This window comes from Tachypleus tridentatus, chromosome 12 (genome assembly GCF_004210375.1).
Source record: "Tachypleus tridentatus isolate NWPU-2018 chromosome 12, ASM421037v1, whole genome shotgun sequence".
Taxonomy (NCBI): Eukaryota; Metazoa; Arthropoda; class Merostomata; order Xiphosura; family Limulidae; genus Tachypleus; species Tachypleus tridentatus.
Genome location: NC_134836.1, coordinates 81,709,096 through 81,732,097, shown reverse-complemented (window position 1 = coordinate 81,732,097; position 23,002 = coordinate 81,709,096). Strand labels below are relative to the sequence as shown.

Here is a 23,002-nt window from a genome sequence, read left to right as displayed (position 1 = left end):
GTTTGAGAAATAAAGCTGTTTACAGGTTCATACGTAGGAAAGTGTGGACGTCTGAATACACTAATAGAGAAGGGTATAGATATACATGTATTAGAAATTATAAGCTCAGCACGCGCATTAATCCAAACGCTCACATATTATTTTGGTTTCCTTGATAACAACCAGAAAATACATCAAGGAGATATTTTAAGATGATTAGAGATTACGTAATATCTTCAAAAATACTCTTGAAATTTCAACCAATGACCTGCTAGCTCTTACCTTCAGTGACGTTCAGCACAAAAGTGTCGTTGAGAAAAACGGGACTCCAATCATTTTCATCCAATACAACTACATGAACACTGGTTAAACCCTGAAACCAAAACCAGAAAATTAAAATCTCTTACTTTGTTCTGTGGAAAAATCAATACAAAGACACGTTAGGAACCAAGTAAAAACCAACAAGATGTGTAAATGTATCTAAACATTGAATATATATTTAAGGCTAATGCACACAAGCATATCTAAAGCAGTACATTTTCCATAAGAAACGAACATTATGTTTGTTCGTTGTTAGGTACTTACAGTATTGTTAGCACTGTCTACAGCAAGAATCCTCAACATGTAAGCTGGAGTATTCTCTCGATCCAGTGGAACTTGTATAGAAATCACGCCTGTTTTTTCATCGATATGGAATTCGTTATTAGGATTACCTAAACAATAAGGGTACTTGTGATACTGATGTAACTTTTGTTGTTAATCTAAACCTTTGTCGAATTTGTCTTGAAGTTTAGCCAGAAAAATATTTAACGTAACATGATAGGAATGACTTATCAGCGAACTTTCTCTAAAGATTAGAATACAATTTAGGTTAAGCATTAAACGTATACCAAAGTTTGTTGTAAAGTAAATTTGTCTGTCATCTAATGAGAAATAATTGAATGATTTAATCCTCCAGTCAGTGATTTAGTTACTTCTTCCTCCAACTGTGAAGTTTCATTCAAACACATTTTCAACCAGATAGCATTGCACCTTCCATAAATCCGAACCAAGAACTATACAGAAGCAACCAGCTGGCAGTAGTTATTTTATATCTTTTTTTATTATTATTAATTATTATACGTACTTTTTTAAATTATTATTATTATCTTCATTATCAGGTATTTTGGAAATAAACTTATTAAGAATAAATATCTTGGTCCTAATGAGGTTTATTTTAAAAATTCGAAGTTACTTAACATTGTAAATACATATAATGACTGTGGCCAGGAGTAGTCTAGTAGTTATGGTACTTTAATGTAAATCTGATGTTTCGTGGTTTGTGTGCCATTGCCAATTCTCTCTATACTTTGGGGCCGTGGACCTATTATAAAAGAGATGGTCATATACCATTCTCTTCCGAGGCACGGGTAACGCTATATTTGATAGATGGTCCTGTTGACTGTCTCTCTTTTCTCTAGTTTCTTTATTTTACATGTTAATAAATAATTGGAAATAAAAACAGAACTTCTTCCTCCTACAACTATGTAGTCCTATCGCAATACGTTAGTCAGGTAATGTACTGCCTCTAATTCCGAATCACATGTAGCATCATTTTCACTTTAAACACCAAGAATCTACTGAAAATAAGATAATTTTAATACTACTTGTATTTCACTGTGTTATTGAGGAGTTTGGCAATAATATTGAAACGTGCCTCTTACCTTTACGTAATCTCCCTAAGGTTCTTCTAGTAATAATGTTCAATTTGAATCAGTTTAAGTAGCATGTCTTTTTCACGTACATTCTTCCTTACTCTACGTCTATAACTCCGCCATTTTTCATCCAGTCTTCCAGTTAACCAGTGTGACCTCACTTCCATCTTTTCCCATTTCTTAGTTTTCAAGCCATTTCATAAATTAAATCATTTGGAAGTTTTACTAGATAGTTTTAGGACCCTATTTTATCATCAGATAAGATTTATTGTCTTTCGAAGGCTTTTATCCATATTATATGAACAGAACCAGTCTCCACTCTTGTGGTGAGTTTTAGAGAATCTGTCAGGGGTATGATCCTATCATGATCTTCAATGTTACAGGTCGACAAGACAAGCGCATCTTGTATACGAATAAGTCATGTAATAAGCACAAGGAAGGATATGTAGCTGACCCTTCTTACGCAGAATATTCATGAAATATGTTGAAATGGACACTAGAAAACTGTAATCCTTGTACTCTAGATGGCTTATTAATAGCTTGTATGTGAGGAGGGTTGCTTTGGGCATGATGTGCTTACCATAGAACATTTCTCAATGGAACTATGCTTCAGAGCCTTTAAGATACATGATCGTTAGAAAGAATTTCACGCAAAGTTATACGACGACTACTTGCATTAGCTGTCCCCAGTTTGGCACTGATTGATTAGAGGGAAGGCAGTTTGTCAAAATCGCCCACCGCCAACCCTTAAGCTATTCTTTTACCAGTGAATAGTAGGATTGACTATCGTATTATAACGCTCCACGGCTAAACGGCTGATCATGTTTGTGCGTCAGGGATACGAATTCGTGGCCCAAAGATTAAAAGACGAGAGCCCTAACCATCAAGCCACACCAGGTTGGTAGATTTTGATAAAACTTACAATTCTTCAGAAAAAAAAAACAACAACAACCAAAAACTTTGAGTACACCACTGAAAAGAGAACAACGTATGCTTATAAAAATGTCTGAAATAAATGTACTTTGGTGATTTTAACTCTGCATTTCAAAAATTTGTATGTGCATTTTATATACATCTACTGAATTTCAGTATTAATTAAAATTCAGGTACGATTGTCAAATTGTTTTATGTTATAAATACCTTTTTATTTACATTATGTTATACCTTTAGACAAAACCCACCTTCAATAATAAAATAACGCAAATTTCCACTGTCCATTTCATCACTATCAGAAGCTTTAATCTGTGTTACGACGTGCTCCCTGTTGGTGTTCTACGAGAGAAAACTATTATTAATTATTTGATGATATATTTTGTTATTAAATATGTTTCTCTAGATTTTCTTTTATTATGCATGAAATGCGCATCTTTCTACAGGTGTCTGATAAATTTGTTTGCCGTTCTAATAAATCGTTTATAATATCGATAGAACTTATCCCATTATAAAAATTATACATATAGATTTTTAATGTAACATGCATTTCTCAGTTTGAGAGCACTAAGTGTCCCCCGCTGGAACAGCGGTAAGTCTTTAGACTTACGTTAAAATTAGAGGTTCGATTACTCTCGGTGGCTTTACTATAAGAAAACGTACAATAAATGTATTTATATTCCAGTTTAATAATATCGATCTTATCTGTTATAAAATATGCAAACATACATAGAGTAAGTTATTATATTTGTATTTTTAAAATTAAATTAAAATCAGCATTTTGTACGAACATACTGTATTGTTAAAATATATCTTGCTACTAAATTGAACATGGAACATGAAAGCTATACTTTAAGAATTCACAGTAAGTTAAAGCCAAGGTATACGGGGTATACTGTTTCGAGATGGAATTCATATGGCTTTTCTTCTCTGTCTCTTGTTCATCACACAAAGTATTCACTTTGCTGACACCTTTTTCATTTTATCCAGTTTATTTTTTCTTTCACTAGTTCCTCAGCAAATTGTTATCAAATATACACATTTTTTTTATTTAAAACATTCCTAAGATGAACATATTCACTGGAAATCGAAACTGAGAGTAAATTATGAAATTCTTTCACCTCTTATTTTCATAATAGATATTTAGTTGCGTTGACTGTTGCATTAAAATAAACATATACCACAATAGGACATAAAACACCTTACAAAATATAGAACTAGAGTAACTGTTTTACGGTAAAAAATTAACTTACTTCTTTTACTTCCACTATATACCCTTGTTTCTCAAATACAGGTTCGTTGTCATTTTCATCTTCCACTAGAATCTTAACCTTAACGGAACTAGCACATCTTTCATTACTGGCAGTGATCTGGTGAAATAAATCCGCAAGATAACAAATGAAGCACTAGGAAATAAGTCTGCGTAATATCCGTGTTTTGAACAGATAAATAGCATCATAACACATAAAGATATCAAACTAGACTTATTTTTATAACTTTGTGAATTAATTCAAATAAATAACTACCTCCTTTAATATGATGTTGTACAGAAAGATGAGAACCTAGCACAGCAGAAAATGATGAACATATTGATTTTCATCTAATTTTAAATATCAGTAAAAATGTCTTACCGTTAAGGTATAAATTCCTTGTAAGATTGGTGGCATTGTGTCTCTGTCCAATGATCTTTTGATTCTTATAGAAACACTAAGCGGGTTTTGAGAATCAATATAGAAGTTTTCAAGGGAATTATCCTCTGTTATAGAATAAGAAACCTAGAAACAATAATTACATATCAAATAAAGAATGGAAGACATTACTATTCCATATTCTGAAATAAATGTAAAGGGAATGCATATCTTTATGTTGATATTTCATAAACATTAGCAACATTACCTTCAAACTATAAACTTCTTTAAAACATAAATGAAGCGAAGCTCTGAATTTCAATAATGAAACAATTCAATGTTACATTTCCTAAACATGGTAATGAATAAATAAACAAGATTGTTGCCATTGAGCCCCTTACAACCGTCTTTCATCATAACATACATACAATAAGATTGTCTAGTGAGCCCCTTACAACCGTCTTTCATCATAACATACATGCAATAAGATTGTCTAGTGAGCCCCTTACAACCATCTTTCATCATAACATACATGTAATAAGATTGTCTAGTGAGCCCCTTACAACCGTCTTTCATCATAACATACATACAATAAGATTGTCTAGTGAGCCCCTTACAACCGTTTTTCATCATAACATACATGCAATAAGATTGTCTAGTGAGCCCCTTAAAATCGTCTTTCATCATAACATACATACAATAAGATTGTCTAGTGAGCCCCTTACAACCGTCTTTCATCATAACATACATGCAATAAGATTGTCTAGTGAGCCCCCTACAACAGTCTTTCACCATAACATACATACAATAAGATTGTCTAGTGAGCCCCTTACAACCGTCTTTCATCATAACATACATGTAATAAGATTGTCTAGTGAGCCTCTTACAACAGTCTTTCATCATAACATACATGCAATAAGATTGTCTAGTGAGCCCCTTACAACCGTCTTTCATCATAACATACATACAATAAGATTGTCTAGTGAGCCTCTTACAACCGTCTTTCATCATAACATACATACAATAAGATTGTCTAGTGAGCCCCTTACAACCGTCTTTCATCATAACATACATACAATAAGATTGTCTAGTGAGCCTCTTACAACCGTCTTTCATCATTCTATGTCTTATTTAGATAACTAAAATTGTTTTGCGTTTGCTCTAAAGCGAAGAACAGTAAGTGCAATGCAGTGTTGACAACAATGTTTGTTTATTACAGTAGATTTAGTGCATTACAGTACTCTATTGTTAAGTAGCCGCGAGGAGTTTTTTCGATACTTCCACTGTTAGTTGTCATTTTACTCAGTGTCAGAGGAGTCTACTGACGAAAAGAGTGCATTTTAACCGTTGTCATTTCTATGTGTCTAAGAAGAGATATCCAATTCAGTTCATTTCGACATACTACAATAAAATCATGCATGTATATAATAACTGACATGAAATCGAATAACTACAAATATGTACTCAGTCACATAAAACCGAATACCAACAAATATGTACTCAGTCACATAAAACCGAATACCAACAAATATGTACTCAGTCACATAAAACCGAATGCCAACAAATATGTATTCAGTCACATAAAACCGAATACCAACATATATGTACTCAGTCACATAAAACCGAATACCAACATATATGTACTCAGTCACATAAAACCGAATACCAACAAATATGTACTCAGTCACATTAATCTCTAAGTGTTTTTTTCGTTGACGCTCATATTCTTACAAGTATATCATTTGAATCACTCGACGGAGTAAGTCACATTTTTTCATGAATTCCCTGACCAAAAGAAATATTTGTTTTTAATTAGTTTTTCTCAGAATGACCGTTCAGCACATACGAATACACATTGCTGTTAACTTTCAGGAAATTTTTTATGTAATGTACTTTTCAAAAGAAGAATTTTGATATATTGTTTTTTTTTTGCACAGTAGATGCAGAGCGTGTCAGAGAGACAGTCAAACATGTGTGTGTGTGTGTGTGTGTGTGTGTGTGTCATATAGCAAAGCCACATCGAGCTATCTGCTGAGCCCACCGAGGGGAATCAAATCCCTCATGTTAGTGTTGTAAATTCGTAGACTTACTGCTGTACTAGCACGGGCAAGACAGTCGATATTTCGTTATTATATAAATATATTGTAAATCTAATATACAATAAAAATGATAAAGGTTTATTAATTTTTGAAAATATTGTTACTATTGTTTTAAAGTGACCAAATCGAACTAATCTATACATACTTTTTTATGTTTTTCTGCGTCTTCAACTTGCATGTTCTGAAGCACAGTTGAATTCGGAAGGGTGTTTTCTTTTACTGTGGCATAGTAGTGTGAAAACGGGAAGCTTGGGCATTTACTGTTCCCGTCGGACATTCGAACAATCATCTGTAAAGAAACATTCATATAGAAACGTACATGATGTTGCCATAGCAGTTTATTGCAATGAATCTAAGTCTATCTACACGGTGTGTGTATTTAGTGTTTCGTAATACAATATACTAGTTTCTATGCAATGTTAAGTTAGAGTGTTTCATTTTTTGAATAACTAACTATACGTTAATAGCGATGCAATTTTCTTCAACATCGAGCCATACACAGTGTTGCTGTTGTGTATTGTTAAACAGTTATCCTGCACATAAAAAGCCAACGTGTACAAACAGATGTTTAAAGACTATCGAAAGAGTATTAAAGACGTGATAATAAAATATTTAAATTTGCCGTCAATCAACAAGTACGTATAAATTCTAGCTTGAATAGAACTACTTAACCAAACTTGAGCCAATATAAATCTGGTTATAGTTTAAAGTAATAGCCTCAAGCTAATATTAGTAGTTCTACTGTCTCCTCAGGTGTAAACATCTTTATCCACAAACTTAATTTCTAACTTAAAATTAAATTAGAAAACTGTACGATTCTCATGTCTGATAAAATGAACTTTGTCAAAACATGGAAAGATTTTGTAAATCAAAGCTTCTCGTGGGGTACTCATTTTCAAATAGTGATTAGTTAGAATCTATAGCTAAAGTTTTAGACAAACATTTTATGATCTAAAATAACATAGTCTTATCCACTTTCCTATCATTGCTTGTCTCCTTTAAATTAATTAAAATATTGCAGTCAGTATTTTTTACAATTTATCGTGACCTAAGTGTTTATCTTCTCTACTTATATTGCTAGGTTTCTCTAACTCACTAACTAGATACTGAAATAATGTTATAAAAAAACGTGTGCCTAATTCTCTGTGCAAACGAAAGTAGTGTGCTAATAAAGTTTATGAATTACATCTATCTGTTTAAGTGCAAATAAGAGAATGTGAATACATTAAAACAAAATAAAATATCATAAAACTTTATAATTACAATTTCTGAGAACATTTCTATTTCTTTCTATTTTCTCATTCACATATAGACAATTTAAAATAAACTCAGCTCACCCCGGTTTCGGTTACACGTTGTGGGGCATTTTGGTTAGTTGCAGTTACTAAGAAGTGATGTAGGGCATTTTCTTTGGCATCCAGCTTGCTTGTGGTTACAATAACTCCCTGTGTATTTAGTAAAATATTATCTACGACAACAACAAACGTGTACTGTCTCTTAATGAAAATATTTAACATTTTTTAACTTACATTAGCATCTAAAATAGAATAACCAACACCTGCACTAGATTGAATTTCATTTAGTTTTTGTGACAAAGTCAGCCTTCCAGTTTGTTTCAATTTCATTAAATAGAAATATTTATTATTAGTGGAGTAGCTGGTTGTATAGCTAATATGACATTTATATATGTATTTGTTTCTAAACGTATTTCAAAATCTGTTTTAATTAAAATACATCTTTTCTATCGCTATAGAGACTTTTCAACTTGTAACAATAAGCATTTAGTTTGTTAAATAGAGTATTCACATTTGTACCACAAATTTACATAAATTTCTTACTTTTAAAATTCATTGTTTCGGTTTCTCTATAAAAGATTCTCATACTAGGCTGAAGAATTTTATTGCTTTGATGAGTATAACAATTATGCTTTGTTAACTAGATGTTTTGAAGCTCTGACAAAATAAATATGGTACCGTTTCATAATCAATAGAGAATTCTTTCACTTTTCCTCCGTTTGATTTTGTGATGTTGTACCAAACGAGGTCTCCATTGGGTACAGCAGCCCGTACTTTCATAATTGTTTCTCCTGGTTCCAAAATGCTGTCCACTTCTGTTGAATACTGGATGGAAGTAAATACGGGTGTGAGTTCAGTGATGCTGTCTTTGTAAACTTCAACTACAATTTGTGTGGAGCTGAAAAAAGTACAAAAACTTAAATTAGAAAAATTGCAATGAACTATTTCCCACAACCGTCAATGAACATCTAGTTCTATTAAAGTGTTAACTAATGATGTTTTAACACCACTTTTATAATTAAATAAAAGATTCGTCAAAACCTCATGACTTTATGAAAATTTCTATTTAAAATAAGTAATTGTGTTTTTTTTTTCTTGTAACGAATCCAACATATAGCTAGATGCTGTGTCCACCAAGAAGAATCTAACCCCTGATTTATTCATAGTAAATCATATTACTTACCACTGCCACACCAGGGGACTCTATATAAAGAATCAAACTCTCATTATGAGATTGTAAAATATGATAAATTCTAAAGAACTGGTGCATAAAAGTGAAACTTTAACATAGTTTCTGCACAACCAAAAGACATGTTATTAGATAGAACACTTCGAATTACGTATATAATTTATGAATATAAATAATCTTAGGGGGCATGTTTTGTGCCTCAAAATGTCTAACAACATTTGCGTATTGAATAATTATTTTTCTTCGACATTACCTTTTATTTGTTCATTTGAAAATAATGTTTCCTATATGACCATTTCAAAAAATAATTTGCTGGGTAATTCAAGAAAACTTGTTGAGATGAAGCATCTGATACTAGTGTAGTTCCCCGTTGGTATAGTGGTAAGTCTACGGATTTACAACGCTAAAATCACGGGTTCAGTTCCCTTCCATGGACTCAGTAGATAGCCCGATGTGGCGTTACTACAAGGAAACAAATCCACTCACCCCCACACACACAGATTAATATAGAATTTTTACATAATTTTAAAACGTGAATTTTAGCTTCTTTTAAATGGTAGCTGCTTTGGAAAATCATAAACTGCAAAAAAAATATTATTTGCTTTACGGAAAATAATTATATTTCATCTTAAAGATATGTATATATCTTACCTACTAAGAGGCGCTGAAGAGCTGTCGTACGCCACAATATTCAGCGTTTCATTGATAGGGGAGAGAGATTGCTTTGGTATAATTTGACCAGTATTGGACTCAATTGTGAAACGTGGACTAGGGGGAGATATTTCGTAGTTTATTCTATTGTTTCCTTCTACAGAGCTGTCTTTGTCTACAGCTTCTACCTTGTAAATTACTTCAGATGGAGAGGTCGATAGTGGCACTCGCAGAAATCGAGGGAGTGAAAGGAAAACTGGGGCATTATCATTCACGTCATTTACAGTAATCTGGAAATTAAAAAAAGAAAAAAGTGGTATGTTCATTAAAAAAATCACGAACAACACATGAATATTCTACAACAGATGTAGATAATTTTAGAGTGTTTGAAGCATTACAGAACAGGTTTAAAGGGCACCGTACTTCGAATTAATAATTCGATGATATATTTATAATGATAACGGTTATTATTAACTTTATAGGCATCTAAAATATTATGAAGTGTTATACAGACATTTCAATTTAAAATAAGGAATGAACAACACTGCACATAATACAAGTACAAATGTTTTGGTACAAATGTCAAAATAAGAAATATTGCAACAATAACGTACTAGTAATTGTATTAGGGTCGTCACTGAATAGAAATGGACATTTGAAGATTTACTCTCACTCTCAAAAATTTAAACTAACATCTTTAGAACAAATCGTGCTTGTGAAGAAATGAGAAACAAAAAATAGGCAGAATTTAACTCGTATTATTAAACCCTGCTTTTACAAGCTTCTTATATCTTGGAGCATTTATTGAAGCACAAATTTGAAGCTATAGCTTGTTTCTTAACACTAAAAATTATTGCGTTGCAACAAGATTGCATTAGATGTAAAAGAAGCATGTACACACATTTTTATATAAGCATTTCTTTAACAAACATTATACTAGTTAAGAGTGCTTAGCTCATTTTAATTTTTTGCAACACTAATACAAGTATTTATCAGATTATGCAGAATGTTCAAAAAAGTATTTTTGTAACAGATAGGAACATCACGAAGAACGAATTTATAACAAGTTAAAGTTGAGTAACAAAATTCACTCGTGGTTGTGATTAAAATATTCGTTTATTACTGGAAAGTTATTTTCACTTCTTAATTATATATTAATACACGCTTCCAGTTAAGCGAATTTTTCAAAAAGTTTAAGTTATTTGAGTGATATCTGACAGTCATTTTATTTTGGAACATTCGTCCAACTTTCTAAAATTCAAGCTCAACAATAAGAAAGTTATAATTCTTAGGGACCTTCATACTATACATTACACTCTCGTGGATAACGTATTATTTGTTATATTCTAGTTTATAGTTGGTTTACTAATACCACGAGCTTTACTCACTACACCATCGCGAGTTAATAATAAACTCGTACTCAAAATAATAAATACCCTAAAATCACTGGTAACACCGAATCCCTAGTCATTATTTATTCGAATATGACGCCAAATTCTAAATAAAGGTAAATACATTACATAGGGTAATACATCAGTGACTTACTAGGTGTCTAGGTGATTTTTTTTATATAGTACATGTTCATTCACTTACTGAATAATAGAAAGAGATGATATTTTTGGGACATAATTTTTTATTATAGCTTAGTAAGAAAGAAAAAATAATGAATAATATGAACAAACTATAAAAATAAATAAGTAAATATAGATTATTATAAAGATTTATTGACCGTTAGAAAATAAGTCTTTCCTTTTTATGTTTGTCATACACACGTAAGGTAAGAAGTTTACTCTCGCAGTATTAAGATTTGATAGAGAGATCTTATATACAAGGCATTACCTACGAGATGGGATTAGAATTACAACGTTTACTGCACATTCAACTCTTTATTTAACTACTTAGAATGCCGAATAATTCAAACATATGGAAGACTCTTGGGCGTCCTCCATTAGGATAGCGGTAAGTATACGGATTTACAGTGCTAAAATCAGGGGTTTGATTCCCCTCGGTAGACACAACAGATAGCGCGATGTAGCTTTGCTATAAGAACACTTAAGTCAGGAGGTGTAGCACGAGGTGGATAAAATAATGTTATCGTTCCATAAATCATATATAGAAGAAACAGGTCACAAAAATATATATGTCACTAGTATATAGAAGAAACAGGTCACTAATATATATATATGTCACTAGTATATAGAAGAAACAGGTCACTAATATATATATATATGTCACTAGTATATAGAAGAAACAGGTCACTAATATATATATATATATGTCACTAGTATATAGAAGAAACAGGTCACTAATATATATATGTCACTAGTATATAGAAGAAACAGGTCACTAATATATATATATATGTCACTAGTATATAGAAGAAACAGGTCACTAATATATATATATATGTCACTAGTATATAGAAGAAACAGGTCACTAATATATATATATATGTCACTAGTATATAGAAGAAACAGGTCACTAATATATATATGTCACTAGTATATAGAAGAAACAGGTCACTAATATATATATATATATATGTCACTAGTATATAGAAGAAACAGGTCACTAATATATATATATGTCACTAGTATATAGAAGAAACAGGTCACTAATATATATATATGTCACTAGTATATAGAAGAAACAGGTCACTAATATATATATATATGTCACTAGTATATAGAAGAAACAGGTCACTAATATATATATGTCACTAGTATATAGAAGAAACAGGTCACTAATATATATATGTCACTAGTATATAGAAGAAACAGGTCACTAATATATATATATGTCACTAGTATATAGAAGAAACAGGTCACTAATATATATGTCACTAGTATATAGAAGAAACAGGTCACTTATATATATATGTCACTAGTATATAGAAGAAACAGGTCACTAATATATATATATGTCACTAGTATATAGAAGAAACAGGTCACTAATAAAACATCATCGTTTTTCCTATGATAAAAAGTTTTACCTGAACTATCGCTGTTGAAAACTGAGGCTCGTTGGCTTTGTCTCTGGCTTCCACGACTATTTCTAAATATTTTATGTCTTCGTAATTTAAAGGGCTGACTAAAAGAATCGCTCCCGTTTGACGGTCAATCCTGAAGACTTGTCTTCGTGTGGCTCTCAGTATTCTGTAAACAATGTTTCCAGCTTTTCCTTTGTCAATATCAGTGGCATGTACAGTCAACAATACTATGTTGTCCACGTTTTCATCAACGGCTACCATATAAGCAAACTGGTCAAATTCCGGCTGATGATTTTGTATGTTTGATATTCGAATGATTAGAGATGCTTTACCAATATTGGATCCTATCCCGTGGTCCTGAGCATATACTTCCATTTCAAATGAAGTGTTTTTCTCAATGTAGTTTGGCAAAGTTGAGGCTAAGCGAACAAGGCCACTCTGAGGGTCAATTTCAAAAAGACCGTGGGTATTTTTAATCCAGTAGGTGACTTCACCGTTGTTATTAGCATCTGGATCCGACGCATGAATCTGAATAATAGATCTTCCCACCTTGGATTCTTCAGGGATGTTAAGAACATAACGAGTTTTCTCAAATTTCGGTGCACTATCATTCTCATCTAACACTTCGACGTTAATAGGAGCTCTTGCCTCAAACTTTCCATCAAAGACGAACAAAGAAAACTTGTATGATGATTTTTGTTCCCGATCCAACACTTCTTTAGTGCAAAGTTCTCCTGATCTGGAATCTACAACGAATGGCACGTTTTTGTTGTCTAGACCAAATTTAATTTCGTCAACAGAATCTCTGCTGTCTGCTTTTACCTATAAAGGGAAATATTACTGTAACTTTAATTTTAAGTGAAATTTCAAGGCACAAAAAATACCTAAAAGACTGAAATAATTAAAATAATGGCATTTTGTACCATGCGTTATTTTTCACCAGCATTTAATCATTCTTATGTAATCAGCTAGTGTCATTCACATCTCTTTATTTAAAACAAAAGACAAGAGTTTTCTATTCATATGTTCACAACATTTATTTTTATTTGACGTATATTAAGCCATATCAAGAATACACAAAATAGAAAAAAGTTGATTCCCCTGATAAGTGTAAATCATAATAACTACATGTTCAACCTTATAGTTAATTTCATAAACATCATCAAGATGTCATGAGATGCCATTTATTAAAATGTTACAAGATGTATGTCAAAATATATTTAAATGAATTAAAATAGCAGTTATCACATACTCAAAGTGGAAGGAATTTTACAGTATTATCTATTAACAACAGCTAAACTTTATAAGTATTAGAATGCTAGGTGTTAAGATTTAAACCATATACAACCATACCGTTAAAAAACAATATCCAGCAGGAAGGTTTTCGTGGAAAGAAACTGAATAAGCAGGTTTTGAAAACACTGGCGGATGATCATTGGTATCCCGAATATCGATCACCACGGTAGCCAATCCGAAAAGAGGACTAGCATGAGCTAAAATTGAAACACATTTTTATTACACTGAGTTAATTATAAAGTGATGTTTATGTACTTCATAAATAAGCATGTGTAAATTTAAATGTCCTTAAGTTATTCGTTTTAACAAAATTCCAAGCAGCTTCTTATTTCGAATTTTAAGAAATCTGAAGCAACCTGTTTCTTTTTCTTAGAAACAGCTTCCTATGAATAATACAGCAGACCTAGTATTAAGTAGCCAAGTAGATTGGTTTAATGTTACTGAGCAATAAGCACATCAATCAGAGCAAGCTGAATAAATACAAATAAAAAGAGTGAAGTTATTCTGTAGAATGATACGTATATCTGACAGAGACGAGTTGGGTGGTATAATCGATTAATAATTGACTACAGGGAGAAACTTTTAGACAGTAATAAGCACTTTGAAAACAAACAAACAATGATACGAATTTATCAGACATTCACGTAAAGCTATTCGAGGGCTTTTTGTACATTTCTAATATCTGATAACTTGGAGGGAAGATAGCTTACCAAACATACCCATCGTAAACTGTTGTGTTACTCTTTATCTGACCGGATAACGGAATCTGACTATGAATCTAATAGTCTACCCACTTCCCCAAAATAAGAATCGTAATTATGTATCCTAATGTATCCTAATGTTTATAATTTATAGTTCGAGAACATAAACCCCTAGCCTAAGCCAGGCTCAATAACAACAAATTCGACGTACAGTGAAAACTAAAGCAGCGCAAAATACGCTTAAAACTTCTCCGGGAAAGAAATTTTTAAAAATCAGGTATTACGAAATACAAAAATAACTTACAGTCTTTCGCTTGCACTAACAGTACATAGTTTTTCTTTTTATCATAGTCCAATGTATGTGGTGACGATCTGTTTACTCGAATATTTCCATTTACAGGATCAATATAGAAAATTCCTTCCTCATTACCACTTGTAATGCTGTACGTCACTGTGTTGTTCTGGAGGTCCCGGTCTGTGGCTGCAACCTAAATTAGGTTAGACACAAAATAAAGGTTATATTACATAGCTATCTCTTACTTTACTTGACAGAATCGTACATTTCCACATGCACATTAGCTTAACAAACAAGTTCTTGTATAATATGTATTGTTTACAATTATTAAAGAATCATAAATAAATTACAAACAAAATATCAAGCAGAAATACAAGAAAGTTTCTCTGGACTGTTACATGAATGTTTTACAGGAAAACAAAATAATATCTTTAGACCATAATATCCATGTTCTGAAGGAAAAAAAAATCATTTCTCTGCATTGTAATATGAATGTTCTGTAAGAATACGCTTCCCGCTAGTACAGCGGTATGTCTCCCGATTTACAACGCTAAAATCAGGGGGTTCGATTCCCCTCGGTGGGCTGAGCAGATAGCCTTTGTGGCTTTGCTAAAAGAAAAACAAACAAACTGTAGGAATACAGAAAAATGTCTTTGTACTGTAATATAAATGTTCTTCAGAAGAATATAATAATTTCTCTTCTTTGTAATATTAATGTTCTGTAGGAATACAGAATAATTACTCAGTTATAACTATATATCAGTTAAGTTCAGAATGAAGTCACCAATCATTTCTTATACAGGGAGAAAAAACTGGTTCGAATAGTAAAATGGGTTTTTGTAAGAATACTTTTTTATAACGTTTTGAGCTTCACGCTCTACTCTATTAATAATGTCTGTGCTGTTTAAACTTGTCAATTTTAATCAAGTGTAAAGGTGTGACCTGCATAACAACTTTATTTGTTGCTTCTTTTTCCGTAACGGATCCCTTATAGGTTTTCTGAGAGAAAGTGGGAGCATGGTCGTTGACCTCACGAACGAAGATGTTGACTGTCACTCCTAAACTGTTGTTCTGTGGCTCTCCATCGTCAGTTGCCTGGACGATAAAACTGTACTGTGTTCTTGAGACCAGGTCTTGCTTTACATAAATCCTTCCTGTGTCTTCTTCGATCCCAAAAAAATCTACAAAAGTAAATTACGATAAGAATTCTACATTGAGAAATACAGTTCAGTTTAAACTGATATTTTAGTACACCTAGCGTGATATTCATTTCGCAAGTTAACAAGATACGTCATACATGTAAACAAAAGGAGTACTTTTTTCCATTTGTAAAATAAGTTAACACGTTGAGTCCCAAGCCTATTTTGCCGATACTTTCCAAGATCCCACTAGTAACAATGTAAAATTTTTATAACATGTTATGTATGAGTCAAAGACGTTGTTAAGGTCATTTTTGACCCACGAGCAAGGTGTGGGTCGCTTGGGACCTAAGAATGCATTTAATCTTACTGTCTCACACGACCATCCCGTGGGTCGTGCTAGAATTTCAGACGCATAAAATTTTTGACATATGAACCAATGTATAATATTTATCTCTCTTTTTTCAGATATTTTTAATATTTTTTTCTATATGTTGAAACATGAACTCCAACCAATCTGATGTGTCAGTAAATATTTTTATACTTCTTAAAAAAGAAAATCAAGCTCAGATTCTTCGAAAATTGAGGAAAATTCAGAAACCGAAGATAAAGATAATAAAAATTCAGATTATGAACCTTCTAGTAACTAAACTTCCGACTCAGAAGATGAGAAAGCCCTCACATCTGAAGATTTTGAAAATACAGAGTCTGAAACTGAAGCTGAAACTAATGGCAATGTCCAGCAGCACAGTGAATCTTATGGATGGTGTCCAGTGAACAGTTCCATCCAAAAAAAACTTTCATTTATTGGTCCAAGTTCCGGATCATCTGCAAATGCTATAGTAACGGGTTTTGACGTGTTTGAGCTTATGGCCAATGATGAAATTTATGATCTTATAGTTCAACAAACAAATATCAGTTATCACCAAACTAAAACAGCTGGTAACACGAATGTAAGTATGTAAAAAACACTGATTATGATGAAATAAAGACCTTTATTGGAATTATTATGTACATAGGACTTGTGAGATACCAAAAGATCGCCTACTACTGGCAGAAAGATCTCTTCTACAGGAATTCTCACAAATAATGTCAAGAAATAGGTTTCAACCACTCCTACGTTTTGTTCATTTTGCAGATAATGAAACAATTGGGAGAGATCGTTTAGGAAAAATTAGAAGGTTATTTGAAATTCTTGAAACAATTTTTACAAAAGCTAATATTCCAGGTGAATGCATTGCAGTAGATGAAACAATGGTGCCATGGCAAAGTCGTCTAGTGTTTCGTCAATATAATCCTCGGAAGGCACATAAATATGGTTTGAAAGTGATCTCCGGGGCTACACCTATACTAACACTGTTTTTGCTCACAAAAATAATAAACAGCAACAGCGAGGGTGTCCCTCAGATGGATTCACCCATGCAACTCAAATAGTCTTTGATCTTGCTGAAGACTATCTAGATGTAGGGAGAACAATCACTACAGATAATGTCTGTACATGAATCGATTTACCAAGAATTAAACCAACTTTGTTGAAACGCTACGAGTAAACAAAAAATGGTAACTTACCCCTAGGAAATTATAAGTGCAAAACTAAAGGGAGAAATTGTAAGTTGGCAACAAGATAATGGAATTGTAATTGCAAAATGAAAGGACAAACGTGATGTTCATATGTTGTCAACGAAGCATGATCTGAGCTTCAAGAAAACTAGTTGGAGAATCAATGATGTCGATGTCAAAAAAACAGAAATGGTCCTCAATTAAGATATCATAAAACAACGACTAGACATATTCGATCAAATGTCCTGTTATTTCTCGCCATTTAGAAAGAGTATTAGATTGTCTTTGAGTTTTTGCTAAACACAACAGTGGTAAATGCTTTAGTATTATTCAGTAAAGCACAACAAAAACTACAAATGCACGAGTTTTGAAAATCACTCATTGACAGTCGCAGTAACACCAAGGGCAACAATAGTGAAGACTTACATTGAAAGAGACGAGTCTAACCGAACAATATGTAAAATGTCCATTGGCTGCTACAGTGAAACAAGAAAGACAATGACTGCAAAAAAAGACATATCTTATAACTTCAAATTATATCTAATAATAATGACTGTCACTTTGTACTGCTTTCTTACTATTTATTGTTTTTTATTTTCATGATGAACTGATGTATTTGTTTTCCATTTTCGTTTGGAAACAGTATGTAGGAAAATTTACATTTGACCAAATTTTTAAGGTACTCGACTTACAATTTGAGGGTCATTGGTTCGAATCACCGTCATACCAAACATGCTCGCCATTTCAGTCATAGGGGCGTTATAATGTGAAGGTTAATTCCACTATTTGTTGGTAAAAGAGAAGGCCAAGAGCTGGTGGTGGGTGATGATGCATTCCCTCTAGTCTTTCACTGCTAAATCAGGGACGGCTAGCGCAGATAGGACTCGGGTAGCTTTGCAAGAAATTTAAACCAGATTATATGTGTTAAGATTAATTTGATTTTCATTCTTTACATTTACAAGTCTACAAGGGAAATTAAGGCCCTTCATTTCGGCAGACCTTATTATCGAAATGAATTAGTTTTTCAATTAGTAAAATACAAACTCATGAGAACGTGTTTTAGTGATCTTAATTATAACGATACAAATTTACCTAAATGCTCCAGTCTACTCAGATGTTAGCTGCGAGTTAAAAATAAAATGGGATGAAATGGTATCCCACCCAGAGGGATAATGTGTTATCACTTGAATCAGAAGATCTAAAGCACGAACATTTTATATCTTACGAGACAAGGCATTGATTTATTCTTGTTATTAAATAAAGTGGGAGAGGCTGTGCTGGCCAGAGCCACAGGTAATGTACACAAATATTGGTATTAAACATATTGTTGTTTGACAAAGCGTCATTACAATAGCTTCCAAAGTAAAATTTTCCCTTCCATAGAAAACACTGCTTTTTAAAAAGAGACGATTTATTATTTCCTTTTTTTAAATTATACGTATTTTCCCGAAGTGTAAACAGGCTGATCTGTATACTTACATGCATGGTTAAAATTATGTGGCCATTCTTTTCTTATTTATGCTCATAGCAAAGAACTACAGAATTTTATGTCCATGGTTCAAGGATAAACGTTTTCTTTCATTAACTACATAAGATAATTTGTATCCTGGAAAGTCAAGTTTATTCATATGAATACCTAATTAAAACCTACCTTAATTTCACATAAAATGAATTAATAATGTTCGTACAAATTTACACAAGGACTATTTTCTCTTAGACATTTCTGAACTGATATATATAATAGACGGAAGGTAGATAGTGAAAAGCACCCACCACAAAGGTTTGGATATTCTTGTATGACCGCCACTGTTACGTTACACCCACGGACTCGAATAGTGTAGCACATTTTTGCGACAAAGAGAAGATAACCTCGTACTCACAGGCCGTAATATTAGGCCACATTCAGAGTCTTTGCACGCCAAATACTAGGCCATAGTCGACTATATTCAAAGACAGTTCATCATCTGTTATTACAACACCGCGAAAATACAAACAGGAAAAATCACCTTGTTTCTAATAGCTTATTATACTTTCATGTATACTGACAATATATTGCATAGACTGTTTCATGTTTCTTCTATTTATAGTGTTGGAACTATCCTTTTCTTTATTACTGGCATCTTTGCATCTCGTATTTTTGTGCTCTTTTGTTTTAATACAGTAACTTAGAAATATGAAATAGTAGTTTCTTAACCGATATAATTAAATAAGCAGTTTCTACTTTCTTTACATTTTCCTCGTAAACCATGAAGTTTTTATAGCGTTTATACTTTTTTTAAAGTTGTTTCCATTTGATATGTAGATTTATTAGTGAATTGCTTCGCATTCTGAAAAAAATGCTTAGCGTTAGATTTGCATGAAGGAAGAATTATGAATTGTTTATTTCTAATTGTTATCTTAAGCCCAAAATAGTTCAATTAAAGAATTTATATACACTGTACTTTGTACTTCTGTCTACTTAAAGGAAACTAATTGTTTTTCATACTATTCACAGGTACACAGAACTATTTACGCATAACCGACCAAATTGGTTTTGCTTGTTTTAATCAACGCTCAGTACTAACAGGATATAGAAAACAGTACAACAATTTGTGTATGTAGAAGAAGAGGTTTATAACAATTCACAGTGCTTCACTAAACTATTTTACAGTTATCTACACACTTTTACATAGGTGAGATACGATATATTAAAACAGTTTTCGAGCGTCATCACATACAGTTTACATTTCCATATGCGGTCATGTTCATTCTGACGGCCATGCTACTTAACAATAATTCTGCAAGATAGCGTTTATTGTAAAAGGCTCTGTCATAACGTTATCTTATTTAAAGCACACCAGTCACCCCTTAAGGCTATCCATACTCCATTTGCACATCTTAACCAATAGAGAGGAAGATAAAGGAAGTTTCTACAGTTCTCATTTTATGTTACATCACAAATAAGCAGGCTAATACCTGAGCCACTGGACTACCCATACTAATTCTATTTTGCTGACTAAAATTACTTTTTAAATTGAAACTGTGGAATATTCCTATCCATATTTTTATATGCAAGTGTCAGGTTCTTATAAGATTGCGATTCTTTACAGTAGATATCTGTGACTTGTTGTGAATATGTTATTTTAAAATAAGTGAATATTGTGCTGCCCGTTTTTGTTAAACTTATGTAAAAACATTCGTAACACTACTGATTATCACAGTTGTATCCAGAGCTTTAAGTAACTGTCCCTTTTCAGTCAAAGTACAAACAGGTTAAATCAATTACTTCAAAACAGCCTTTGATAAGATAAATTATTCTTCCCTATCTATGTTATTACTATAAAAGCTGCGAAATTCACTTTAGAAATCAACTATTACGACTAAACTGACAATCACGCAATCTAACTTCACAGTTTTCGGATATAATTACTGTTGGTTTACATGTTTTAGGCCTGGCGCGGCCAGAAAGTTAGAGCTCTTGACTCGCAACCAGAGATTCCCGAGTTCGAACCACATTCCCCCCAAATATTCTGGTTATTTCAGCCAAAGGAGCGATATAATAAATGGTCAATCCCACTATTCATTGGTAAAATAGAATTCCAAGAGTTGGCGGTGAGGGGTGATGACTAGTTGCATTCCCTCTAGTTTTTACTGCTAAATTAGGGACGACGAATGCAGACAGCTCTTATGTAGCTTTGCGTGAATTCAAACCACATTGCATGTTGTGACAGTGCTATTATAGTTATTGCTGATGTAAACAATGTGATTTATTTTTTTAATGCTTAAAACTTAGGTACGTCAAACAACATACAAATCTGATAATTTATCGAAATGACCAAAGTTACTTTGCGATTTTCAAAACGATGGAATAATATGACAGCACAAAACTCTGGATATTCAATACTTCAGTTCTTTATCTCATAAACGCGTTAACTAATTATAAGTAAATTTAAAATTTGTTAAAAACTATCAGCCAGCTACAGGAACATTTTGAAGTTTAGATCTTTGTATTTCTCACCAAGAGTTTCACCTCGGGTGTGTAAGAACTTATGTTCCTCAGACACTGTTGGTATCTATAGGAGTTTCAGGAACTAAATTAACTTTAACCTTCAAAAAGTTAAACAAAATGCTGTGCTTACCTGTATCGCCCTTTGAAATGCTGTAGAAAATGTTATTCCGGTCTCTATCAAAAGCTTTTACTTGTCCAATACCCGTTCCTGCTATGGCATTTTCTTCTGCCCAAAAGTCGTATGGCAAACCCACAAATTCAGGAGTGTATTCGTTGATGTTTTGAACTTTAATTATTACCGTCGCAGAGCTGATGAACAAAACATTTTTGTTTACATCCAGTACATCAGCAAAATTTGATATTCCTCATTAAGATACTTGTTACCTTTACATACTTAATAAAGTCATTAAGGTACTTCTTACCTTTACAAACTTAATAAAGTCATTAAGATACTTGTTACCTTTACATACTTAATAAAGTCATTAAGATACTTGTTACCTTTACATACTTAATAAAGTCATTAAGATACTTGTTACCTTTACATACTTAATAAAGTCATTAAGATACTTGTTACCTTTACATTCTTAATAAACTCAGTTTTAGAGTATTTTACGGATTACTTTAAACTTTTACTTAAACAAAACTCATCAGGTTTTCGTTACTAAATAAAACTTGATACTACATATATAATAGTACTTCCACATTCGGTGACGCAGCCGTAAGGCTAAGGACTTACAACGCTAAAGGTTTTTCATAGTTGCGGTCAGTAAACTATTGTGTAAATTTGTGCTCAACAAAGCAAGAAAACAGCAGGTAACACTAAGAAAATTTCTGAACAATGTATCAAGCCACCCCTGCAAGATGTTTTACTGTTGTGATTAACAATGAAATATAAATAACAGAATATTAAACTTTACCCTGTACGTTGAGGATTTCCACCGTCAACTGCAAATACTGTGAGTTTATATTGGTCACGTACTTCGTAGTCTAGTGACGACATCAAGATTACTGACCCTGTTGTTCTGTTCACTACAAACATATCCTAAGACACAAAATAGTAAATATATACCTTTTGTTTGTGCTAAGATTCGCAAAACATTTTGAGAAAGACGTATAACAGTTTCTATTTTCACAAATCAGCTATTTGTGTCTTATAGTATACATCGTTTGAACAGCACCATCTTTTTTTGTGCGAGAAACAAATTACATTTTGTCTTTATACGGACATTAAACTTCTCTGCATAATATAGAAGACAGACTGTTTTATAATTTATTTCAAAACAACCACCTCCAAAGGACTCATTGAAAATTGTCAAAATATAATTTAAATACATAAGGAAAGATCGACATCTATGAAATATTGATAAAAATCATGTTCTCGACTTATTATATGTTAGGAACATTTTAAAAGTAAAAACATATTTCTCAACCCAATTAAAATGAATTTTTGTACAGGACTACCACGTCTTCTATTCATTTTTGTACAGGACTACCACGTCTTCTATTCATTTTAAACCCTTACTTCTTTCCACATTAATTGCTCATTTCTATTTGTATACATGTTGATAC

At 32.5% G+C, this 23,002-nt stretch overlaps 1 protein-coding gene across 1 annotated transcript in view; it reads right to left on the bottom strand.

Moving 5' to 3' along the window:
- Nucleotides 1-23,002, bottom strand: part of LOC143233805 (protocadherin Fat 3-like) — a 163,173-nt gene that overhangs the window by 59,651 nt on the left and 80,520 nt on the right. Inside the window, exons 24-38 of the mRNA XM_076470494.1 lie at nucleotides 22,351-22,475; nucleotides 21,564-21,742; nucleotides 15,689-15,927; nucleotides 14,756-14,939; nucleotides 13,808-13,947; nucleotides 12,458-13,276; nucleotides 9,466-9,755; nucleotides 8,304-8,523; nucleotides 7,668-7,775; nucleotides 6,476-6,619; nucleotides 4,235-4,378; nucleotides 3,857-3,973; nucleotides 2,855-2,945; nucleotides 565-692; nucleotides 262-352 (exon numbers count right to left, since the gene is read on the bottom strand). Coding sequence (XP_076326609.1) covers nucleotides 262-352; nucleotides 565-692; nucleotides 2,855-2,945; nucleotides 3,857-3,973; nucleotides 4,235-4,378; nucleotides 6,476-6,619; nucleotides 7,668-7,775; nucleotides 8,304-8,523; nucleotides 9,466-9,755; nucleotides 12,458-13,276; nucleotides 13,808-13,947; nucleotides 14,756-14,939; nucleotides 15,689-15,927; nucleotides 21,564-21,742; nucleotides 22,351-22,475 — 3,019 coding nt within the window. The remainder of the gene's footprint in view (nucleotides 1-261; nucleotides 353-564; nucleotides 693-2,854; nucleotides 2,946-3,856; nucleotides 3,974-4,234; nucleotides 4,379-6,475; nucleotides 6,620-7,667; nucleotides 7,776-8,303; nucleotides 8,524-9,465; nucleotides 9,756-12,457; nucleotides 13,277-13,807; nucleotides 13,948-14,755; nucleotides 14,940-15,688; nucleotides 15,928-21,563; nucleotides 21,743-22,350; nucleotides 22,476-23,002) is intronic.